General features: G+C 41.0%; 1 protein-coding gene across 1 annotated transcript; it reads right to left on the reverse strand.

The window, feature by feature from the left end:
• Positions 1-649: 649 nt before the first annotated feature.
• FRRS1L (ferric chelate reductase 1 like) lies at positions 650-10676 on the reverse strand. The gene is made up of 5 exons (XM_063163745.1): positions 10466-10676; positions 8661-8745; positions 8064-8202; positions 4470-4716; positions 650-4058 (listed from the first exon to the last, which is right to left on the reverse strand). The coding sequence occupies exons 1-5, from the start codon at positions 10674-10676 to the stop codon at positions 3886-3888; spliced, it is 855 nt and encodes a 284-aa protein (XP_063019815.1). The 3' UTR covers positions 650-3885.
• Positions 10677-10992: the final 316 nt, after the last annotated feature.

A 10992-nucleotide genomic window follows, 5' to 3' on the forward strand; every position in this document is an offset into this window, starting at 1 on the left:
ACATAATTTGCTTATAAACTTTAATTCTGCCTCTGGAGTACTGGAGGGTGCAAACTTCCAACATACCAAGAAAAGACTTGAAAGGCCAGACAGAGGGTCTACCCTCTAAAACAGGAAAAATTTTCTTTTTTGTAAATCTCTGATGCATTGGAGGGATGAGAAAGTAAGAAGAAAAAAACAAAAGAAAAGAACACATCTGTCTTCCCTTGAACTTATAGCAGTTACTAAGAAATAACTTCTTAGCTATTTAGTACATAGAGGCAGCTGCAGGGCTCTTTTTTCAAGATATGGTGCTCCAAGTGAGCTTCAAGACCACTGCCTGGGTGCCATGCTGCCACACACCACACTCCAGTCATTCTCTAATGCCTGCGCTGAAGATTGGGAAAGTCAGTACCAAACACAGCTTTAACATCATTTAACCCAAACTGGGGGTTTCTTCAGATTAAGGAGGCCACAAGTGTTTATTTTCTTACTATCCAAGTAGTGCAAAACCCACCAAGACAAGGCCACAGAGGGAGTTCAAACTTTTCTCATCAATATGTTCTCTTTCAAAAACAGAATACTTCCCTTGCAATAACAGAAGACACCATCATCCATTATCCTATTACATTACCAAATCAGTTAGGTGCCTTTTTTTTTTTTTTTTGAGGAGGAGGAAATCAATTAGCATTTCACCTATACCTAAAAAAAACCCCAGTTATTTGATACCAGCAATGAAAAAAAGATTAGTAGCAACACTTGAATTTCCAGACAGCACCATAGTCTAAATATGCCCTCTCTAAACTCAATGCTTCTGTATGAAGTCACGCTGCAGCAAGAAATTCTTAAAATTAAAGCACTTAGGAAATGGGTTCTTTAATAGTTGTTTGGCAGTAATCACACTAAAGAAACAAAAAATTATTTGGAGTGGGAAATATCTGCCTCCTTTTCCAAAGCACACCTTTGCTTCTAGTTTGTGTTAGTACCAGTCAATCAGACAAAATAATAAAACAAAATGTTTTTAAATACCATAATCAATTAAAAATCACTTTGAAGTCTGTTACTTTATAGTAACTTTGCATAACAGGGATAAATCCTGCTTTTCAATATTAAAAAGAAAAACAAGAAGACAACATGTGAAAACCAAAATAGTTTCCATGACAAGTTACTATGCCCACTCAAATGTTAAGACTTACCAAATATCATACAAACTTACATACCACATTTCCCTTATAACCTTCCTCTCCTCAGATGTTTATCCCAACTACCAACTTCTAGATACTCATACCTCCATTGTTTGGCAACTTGAATTCCACAGTCCCGATTTTCCCACTGTGAGGAGGAACTCTTAGATAAACTCAGTGCTAAACTCAACCATCCATGTAAATGCCAGATAATAAATTGTTTTGCTGCTTCCCGTGGCCTTTTATTTCCTCCCTTTTGATTAGAAACACTTTATTAGGCTAATTAAGTACTGTGAAGCTTAGATGAAAGATGTTTTAGAAGTGCACATTTCTGCTAGTACTTCAACAAGAGAAAAGTATAATTACAAAAACACAGCACACTGACAAGTAATTTGAAAAAGGAATTAAAAATAATGTAAAATACTTTGCTCTTGCTTCAAATCCTGAACTTTAACCACATCTGGCTCCATATGTGTAGAAAACATTGACAGCTGTCACACAATTTTACCTTGGTATTAATATTGTCATCTATAACATACCTGTGTGCTCAGGTCCAACCAGGATATCCTAAATCCAGAGCTCTATTAAAGAAGAAAAGAGAAGCCAAACTGGGTTTCTATCCAAGTTCAGTACCTTTAAATCATTAAATTAGCCCTTTAGTGGGTAATCAAGTAAACAGCTGAAACAGTAAAAACCAAGCCATAAACTAAAGCAACCCTCAGGCTCTGAGAAAGAGCTGCAATATCTCAGCTGCCTGAGAGAAAGAATTTACCCTAATGATTTCTTCACTTCACCTGTTTGCTGAATGTAAAGCTCATTATCCAGGCTTTTGCTTATCTGCTCCAGCCAATCTTAAGGCTAAATTACACAGCTGTTGTGGGCCAAAGCAGACCTTATTAGGTGGTCTCTACTTGATCAGATGATGAGTAAGTTAACCAACCTGAGAGAAGTAATTTATACTAAATAAAGCTACCGTATGCACTTTAGAAGTTCACTTCTGAATTTCTCTTCCCTTTTCTGAATTTAGTGCAGTAATTTTAAGTGAACAAATCCTTAAAGACACCAATGAAAATATAAAATATTAATCAATCTTTTGAAATAGGGATAAAGTGTTTGCTATGAAGATAAGTTCATCTTCAATCTAATTCATACACCTTAAGCCTAAAAAAACTTAGGTCTACAGACATCAATCTGTGAATAATGATGCAAACCCAACCAAGCTAATTAATCATTTTATACTCCATGCAGCAATGAGAATAGAAAAGAGTTGCATTACATATACTTGACCAGATTCTATGTTAGAGAGTCCTCAAGTGTATCACATTAGATAAAACTTTGGCACTAGTTAGACTTCAATTCTACGTAAGTAGAATTTGAGTTGGAAAGTGAATGAGTAACCTTACCTAAGCACATTTGACTGCTATATGTAAACGTGTCATACACTTCCTATTATGTAAAGAACAGAAATTCTTCACTCCAAGTTTTTATTATAGTCTGTGGCTCATAAATTCATTTTTACACTTTTCATCTCTGTAAATATTAGCATTCCTCTTGTACTATTTATTGGTGATGAAAACAGCTAATGTATTTCCGTTTTAGCTCATCTTTTTCCACAATACCTGTATTTTAGCAGTGGTCTGATGAACAAAAGATACTGCTGTTCTTATAAATCCCTGTCTTTTCTTACAAGTAATCTCATTTATATTTCTTTGTAAGATTACACCAGCTGCCTTAAGTCACCCTTAACATGAACAGGATTTAGTGGCATACAACACAGAAAAAGAGATTACTTCATACTACTGCACAATTACTTAAAATATATTTACATGTCAGCAAAATTGCTTTTTTTTCATAAAAAGAGAAAAAATTATTTAATCTATTAGGACGACATCCTATGGCTTGTTGGGAACTTTTATAGTCTGCATGTTTTACACCTGGTTTTCCAGTACATGGAGAATTTATATTGCTGTATTCTCCTGTCCCCTTGTTTAAATTACTTTATATCTCACTCTTAAAAGAAGTAGACATTTCTTTCAAAAAGGCTATTGAAACACAATAAAGACATTCATCACCTATTTCTGTTGAAAAAAAAAAATCATGCTAATGCTTGAATATGCAAGTTTAGCTTTGGAAAGTACTACAGCAAGTACACTTTGATAAATATTAAAAAAAAAAAAAAAGAAAAAATAGACTGGGAGAACTATCCACTACTGAAGTGCAGTTTTTATACTGCTGTATTGGTTTCCAGGTCTTAAGATTGGAAACTGCACTTGGAGTTGTGCTCTCTGCTCTAGAAGTACCAAACAGCATTGCAGTGTTTTCCCAAATTTGCTTTTTTGTAGCAATTTGGAAGGCAATTTTGTTATTTGATAAGATGTCCATCACTAAATTCACCTGAACACACATACAAGCACCCCTCCCAAACACACAAACACACACATACACACATTGATTTTACAAAAGTCTCATTGTTCTTAAGCAAGTAATCACAACACTGAAAATATTCTCCTATGTGTTCACTGATTTTCTTAAATGATTTGTCACCACTCTGCCACTCAAGGGAGATGGTTATTTCACTCTTCTGAGAAGCTAACTATGTTCAAAAGCAGCTAGATGAGGATGGTGATGTGATATAAATTCCAAAAGAAAAATGCATTGTCCATCCATATAGCCGTCCATCCTGAGAAACTTCCACTGCCAAATTCTTGCTATTTGCCATTGGTCATGGGGTTCCCATCAATAAATAGAAGGTCAGTGCAACAATGAGGAGCAAGCAGAATGGAGAGGAGAAGGTCTGATAGGCAGCCGAAGGCATGAAAATATCTTCGTACTTGTAAATGCTGACAACGCGCTCTGACACGGGTGGAGAGTCGATATCATGACGAGTTATAGAACCTTTAGCAGGTAAGGGCAGAAAGAAATAACATCAGATGCAATTTCTTTCTATAACTCTGCTGAGGAAACAGGCAGGGAGGTAATTTTCAAACCTATGGAAGCATGCAATATTACACTGTCAGGGAGTACAAATGAAATTCAAGTAAACAACAAACATCCTTCAAACAAATTAAGAACTTCTAGTTATGAAGTTCTTCTAAATTCAGCTTTAAGAAGTGGGGATAGTAGATATATATCCAGGAAAACAAGACATGTCCTGTCTTTCTTTTTTAAGCCTCATGCTGTCAGAATTTTAGTTCTTTAAAAATAAAAGGGTGGGGAGAGGGTGTGTCTAGTAAGAATCACGTAATTGAAGGACATTTATCAATTTTGGCACTTCAACTCAACTTCAAGTTGGTGAGATCAACTTACCCTGGATTGCTGGGCCCCAAGCAAACAGGTAATACCAACTCAAGTGCAAATCCACAATGGTTTCTTCTCGGGGAACGTAGACAGGGCGCTTGAATCGACACGTTACACGGTTGTTTTCAAAAACCCCCTCCTCATCCCTGGCAGGATTTCTCTGGATTTCTTTAGCCCACTGACCAACATTGTAGAAGTGCTGTATTCGGACTCTTCCGTTGTCATCATGAACACAAGCCATGACATCATCTCCTCCCTACAAGGTTAAAAAAATTCAAAGATGGAAAACAAAAGGGTCATTAAACACTTCCTCATTTATGTATATAATTTTAATTATTCAAAGCTAATCAAGACCTGGGGTGCTCTTTCCTTCTTTCTAAGTTATATATACATAAATACTTGTATCCCTAATCAGGTGTCTTCAGTAAGATTGAAAAGCATGTTAAGTGGGTGGCAATAACTACATACTGTTACTCCCTGTGAATTCTCTTTTGGATCTTTCTAAGAGTTATTTTACTTAACATATATTTGTGGAATATGATATCACTCTGACATCACATAATTAATTGATCTGTGGAAGGCTGTTTTCTTTTGTCATTTGTGAAGTTCTGGCATACTGCTTCATAAAGTGTTGCAGTCTTGAATCCCTGATGTGTACAAAATCCACTGCATCAAATCATGGACAGAAAACCAATATATTTTAGTGAGACAAGAAAAAAAAACCTACTTCATATGAGAAAATAATAGCATTGATTACAGTAAGTGTTTTCTTATCTCTTCTCATGTTCACTTAGGGAACATCATTTCTCATAACTCTTATTTCTTATAAGAAATGTTGTAATAACAGAATACAATATACCACAGGATACAAAGAAAAAAAACAATCAATATGTGCTTCTTCACTTAGCATAAGCAGCCACCAAAGAACCAAGAGACAGAAGGAAGAAGGAGCCACTTATTTGTAAAGGAAATTCATGGAAATACTAAAGGAGTTGCTGGAGTAGTTACTCAAGGTGGCTGACAGAGTGGTAGAACACAGGGATGAGCAGGAACTTCAGGAGCACTGTCTCGTAGAAGCCTTAGCACCAAGAGCCATCAGAGCACTATCCAAGCTGGAGGAGTGCCACAGCTATCAGTGCTGTATTAAACACAGGCCCTACTCCTCCCATATCCTTATGATACTGTCATACGGATGAAAGACATGATGCTTGCTACTGTGATCATCCCTTAGTTCTTTATTACAGGAAAAAGAGAGGAAAAGTGTATTTCAGCACTATGGGAATATTGAATGGTGCATTTGTAAAAGATGTGCAAGAAGTGGGTGGAAAGAGGGGACAACTAGGTAAAACACATGCTTGAACAGTTTCTGCACCTTGGTGCTGCTGCAGACCTTTCCAGCCTCTGTCTTGAGACCATCACTGCTCTCCATAACTTATTTCCCAAGTTTAACTTTTATACATCTAAGCACAAATCCCTCATTCTTAAGCACAAAGAGGCAAAAATAAAGGTGTTTTTACACTGAAGGAAGAAAACTAAAAAGGAAAGAAAAAGGCATTTTGAATCTCAGTTAACAGAATGACATTTCGAAATCCTGCCGAGACACAAAAGCCTGAAAGTGGAAAAGCATAATGTTACTTGAGACAAAGAAACAGGTCATAGAACTTTAAAAAAATCTATTGAGGAAACAAAATAGGTTTTTTTTTTCCCCTTAATTTCTAAAACTATCCAGGCCACACCATTTTGATCAGGGCCGCCAAAGCACAGCCCATTTCTCAGAGCTAAGCTGTTTTGACCCAGAGCCATTTTATCATCAAAGCCTGTGCATCCCAGGACACCAAAACATCCTGGAAGTTATGAAAAATATGAAGTTAGCAGGAGAGTGAGACAGGAAGAGAGAGGCTATCTGGTTAAGCCCAGCTGACTTATGGGCATTATATGATATGTGGAGCAAATTTGGAAGCAAAACCTTTTACTTTACAATTCTTTTATTCTTTTTACCAGAAGTTCAGACTTAACCTGCTGCTTGCTGTGCCTGCTTTCCAAGTGGCTGATGAGAGGAGGGCAGTGGGACCCTGGGGTCCACTGCAGGTACCTCAGAGGTACAAACTGGAAACACCAGCTGTGAGTGTGGGGACAGATACTTAGAGGTGCTGAGCTGCTTTGAAAACCCTGTTGAGTACCTGCATTGACAAGCTTCTAAACTCTTCTCAAAATCTGGCTGTAAAGCTGTTCTTTACACCAAAACCACAAACTGTTTCTTGTGACATGAACTGTTCTTTACGACACAAAAACCTTCTGTTGTCTTGTGTTTATTTACAGTGTCATATTAAAATATATGTAGTAATGACTGAGAAGCACCTGTCCTCACATTTTCTTTCTATTTCCCATTTTGGGTCAAATGATGCCTTAAGTTTTAGCTTGCATATTTTTCAGATTCTGTACTGCATTAGTATATAACTTTGAACTTCATATAAAGTGTTAGCAAATTCTCTTCACAGCTTAGTTAGACAAAACAATCCTTTTCCAGCCAAGAACATTGTTGCAGCTTCAGGCCCAAAAAGTGTAAACAAGAGTGAATTGAAGAGTGCAATCTGGGAGGATGGGACTTCGTAAAACTTCTGTTAAGTCACTGCAAGTCTTCCAATTCATTTTTTGTGGGTCCTATCCCAGGACACCTAGTTCCTGTATTTTTTAAGACTGCTACTTTCAACACCACAAGAAACAGTCCTTTCTTTGACTTGTGATTTAGGACATAGGTCCAGTATTGTTCTATATACTCAGGAGAGTTTCTGTACATGAACACCGATATTATAAACAGCTTTTTAATCCTAAACATTTTAGTACGGATCACAGACAAAACATCTTTGCATAAGTCATCTATTGCCCACATTTTTTAAAGTCCACACATTACATGATTCTGTTTTGCTCACTGAAATTCAATGAAAAGTGAAGCTTTTAAATTAAAAAATAAACACAGGAATAAGCATAAAACAGAACCCAATAACAATCCAGAGGAGAGAGAAGAAATTTTAATAAGACTGCCTTCTTGAGTATAAATGTTTAAATTAGCAGGAGTCATTTTCTCACACATTTATGGCTTCTCCGGAACAACACATAGGTATGAAAGAAACAAAAAAATTTCCCAAGTTAAACAAAAGTGAAATAAAAATTTATATTGCTGAAAGTCAGCTGATTTTCTCAAGAATAAAATTATTTGCTGTTCAGTTTATGATGTGTATTTTGCCCAAATTACACTGGCATAAAGCGCAACAGGACATTTCCATGTGAATTGGCTTATCCCTGAGGGCTTTTCTAATGAAAAGGCAAAAAGCTAGTGACATTCAAACATTCAGAGCTGAACTGAAATACTGTTGCCGTTCTCAGAGAAGAAGGGAAAGGAGATGTTAGGAAGGATGAAGCAGTTTTCTGTGAGGCAGTGCTCCCAGGGGGGCTACTGAATGGTGCTTTGTTTTCAGCGAGCCAGTTTTACCTTACGTGCTCTGTTTCTCACCGATCAAATATATAAATGTACATAAACCATTTCTATCCCAGCATGTGAAAGTGTGTGTTTACTGCCAACATGAAAAGCTGTACATATCTTACCATTTTCTTGTCTGAGGAAAATCCCACTGCCACCCAGCCATCTGTGTCAGCACTCAACTCAAATTCAACATCAGCTCCAATTCTGCGGTAACTTAGAAAGTAGTCACAAGTCTCTGCATTGCATCCAGGCTTACCATACCTAAATGGAATTGGAAATATACATAACTTTTTCCTTGAAATTTCCTGCTATGGAACTTAATTAAGGCTTTGCAAAAAAACCTAAAAGAATGTGTTTTGGCATAATGGCAGTAAAGCATATATTCTGCTGGACATAAAGTAGCATTAATTTTTTGCAAGTATTACTCTTTTAGTGTATAGTATTCAAACAGTACAGCAAACAATAACACAAAATATTACTGTTGACCTTCTTTGCTCTGTTTTTTGAAGTGCTTCATGAAAATACAAGAACTGTAGGTCCATAACTATGACATGTATTCTTAAATAAACTAATGCCCTCAAATAATATATGACCATAGCTTTATGGTCTTAAACAACAAACACTTATTAAAATTACTATGAAACACCAACCAGAGTCTCCAATATCATCAGTCAGCATCTGTAAACATAAAGGTATCTAGACTCTTATCTCAGACTGACCTGAAGCATCCCTTGGTTTTTCCACAGTCATCCACTCTGATTTTTGCGAATGGGTCCACAGGAGGAGCAGTAGGGAAAGGGTAACCTGTATAATCAGAATAAACCGTTATAAAAATACATAAAATACAAGGACTAAAAATCAACAATACTAAAGAGCAGGTCTTCCAGTAGCATTTACTTTGCTGATAACTGAACTGTTCAGATGAGTGACTACTTTGTCATGTACAAAACCCACTGCTCAGATGGTCCTGGATCCGAGTAACAAAGTAACATAAATAACTGAAAACAAAACTTTTCTAAGGTTTCCTACATTCATCAAGGAGAGAGAAGAATGCTGGAGAGCAAAAGTTAAATATAAGGCAACAGGATCATGGACTGTTGCAGTGCACTCTCTCCTTGTGCACTCATAGTTCCCTCAGGAAATCCATAAGGGAACTGAAATCCCTAAGGGAACTTAGCCATAAATTACAGCATTAGGTATAAATGCAGGCAGGGCACCAGATGCAGAGCTGTAGGAATTGATACTGAAAAGACCTTGTAATACATCCTCCTTTATGAAGTAAAATAAAACACACATTGCAGTAAAAGGTAAGAGAGTATCAGGGCAGGGAATTGCCTGAAGTTATGGCCTTCAATCACTTGTGATGGCAGAGCCAGAAGAGCCAGACAGTGAGAGTTATGATTCCAAGTGATCCCTTCTGCTGGATTATAGTACCAAAGAAAAAGTGAGAAAGTTTATTAACAGACCTATTCAGCCTTGGCTTGTGGGAGCTGATGTCTGTTGCATAAGCACAGATATTTTAATAAGATGTTCCTTTACTTATCCATTTAAAAACGAAAGTGCTAGCTGTGGAACTAGAAAGTCCTCTGAAAACGCTTCATTGAGTAGGAAAAGTGCTTCATTGAGTGGGAAATGAACACTGCAGTTAGTTCCAGCGCCAGCACACAAATTTTGACCTACACAACTTAGGGCATTCAGGAGCCCTGATTTACTTCCCCAGATTTCTGACAATGGTAATGGAGAAAGTATGCTGTAAGCTGCAAATCACAGTTACACTAACTGTATCAAGGGCAGGTATATTACCCTGCATTAATAAGTTTGCAGAATTTCGCAGCAGCGTGTAGCGGTGCATTACTGAAACACGTGTCACAGGACATGTAATTTTCTCACTCCTTACTTATTTTCAAAACCATTGAACACATGGTTTTCCATGCAGCCTAGCCGCAAAAGCGGTGTTTAAACATTCCACCATTTGTAAATTAAAAAAAAAAAACCCACACCAAAAACGCACGACCACGCTGCTTCTTGACACTTTAGGGCATCGCACGTCCTTTCGAAGCCCTCACACCCCAGGACTCCTTTTTACGCCACCAGCCCGGAAAGCTTTGCAAGAGGGGAAGGCGAGGGGCCGCCGGCTGGCCCCGCTCTGCGGGGAGGCGACGGCCCCCGGCCCGAGCTCCCGCCCGGGGGCACGCCCGAGCCCAGGGATGCCGTGTCGGGGATGCCGTGCCCGGGGATGCCCGCGGAGGGAGGCGGCGGCTCTGCGGGGAGCGGGGCAGGGCAACCGGACCCCCCTGCGGCCCCGGCCCCGAGCGGCAGCGCCGGCTGAGGCGGCCGGGCCGGCGGAAGATGGCGGCGGGCGCTGGCCTTCGTGCTGAACAGCGCTGCCACCGCTTCCCGCCCGCCGCGCCCGCTCCCGCCCGCCCCGGCCCGGCCCGGCTCGGCCCGGCGCTCCCTCCCGGCCCGGGCCCCTCGCCCGCCGCGCCCCGCCCGGCCCCGCCGCCCGGCCCGGCCGCCGCCGCACCCTCCTCGGAGAGGTAGCGCAGGTCGTAGAACTCGCTGGCGAAGGTGCCGTACGAGGAGTCGTGGTGCCGCGCCGCCTCCTCGCCGTGCTCCCCGCCGCCCGCCTCTCGCCGCCCGCCGCCCTCCTCCGCCGGGCTGGCGGCGGAGCCGGCCAGGAGCAGCAGCAGCAGCGGCACCAGCCGCCGCCGAGCGCCGCGGCTCCGCTCCGCCATGGCGGCGGCGGCGGCGGGGCGGGGAGGCGGCGGCGCCCGAGCGCGGCTCCGCGGGAAAGCGGGGGCGGCGGCCGGGCGGATCCAGCCCCGGCACCGAGGGACCGCGGCGGTGGGCGAAGAGACGGCCCGGGAGGGTGCTGGGGGGAAAAGGTGTCGGGGCGGCGTGTGCCGGGGATGAGCGGGGGAGCGGCGAGCGCGGGAGAGGGATGCACTGAGAGCGGGATACGCCAGGAGAGGGATGCGCCGGGAGCGGAATGCACCGGGAGCGGGATGCGCGGGCGGTCACACGCACAGCCCGGGCAGCACGGAGCCCTCC

This window comes from Melospiza melodia, chromosome 1 (genome assembly GCF_035770615.1).
Source record: "Melospiza melodia melodia isolate bMelMel2 chromosome 1, bMelMel2.pri, whole genome shotgun sequence".
Taxonomy (NCBI): Eukaryota; Metazoa; Chordata; class Aves; order Passeriformes; family Passerellidae; genus Melospiza; species Melospiza melodia.

What these genes read in the sequence shown, in the direction of transcription:
- FRRS1L (XM_063163745.1), bottom strand. Translation starts at nt 10,676, where the DNA reads ATGGCGGAGCGGAGCCGCGGCGCTCGGCGGCGGCTGGTGCCGCTGCTG. An exon ending in GCGCTACCTCTCCGAGGAGG is followed by an intron (nt 8,746 to 10,465) that starts GTGCGGCGGCGG and finishes CTGATTATACAG; the next exon opens with GTTACCCTTTCCCTACTGCT. An exon ending in AAAACCAAGGGATGCTTCAG is followed by an intron (nt 8,203 to 8,660) that starts GTCAGTCTGAGA and finishes AATTCCATTTAG; the next exon opens with GTATGGTAAGCCTGGATGCA.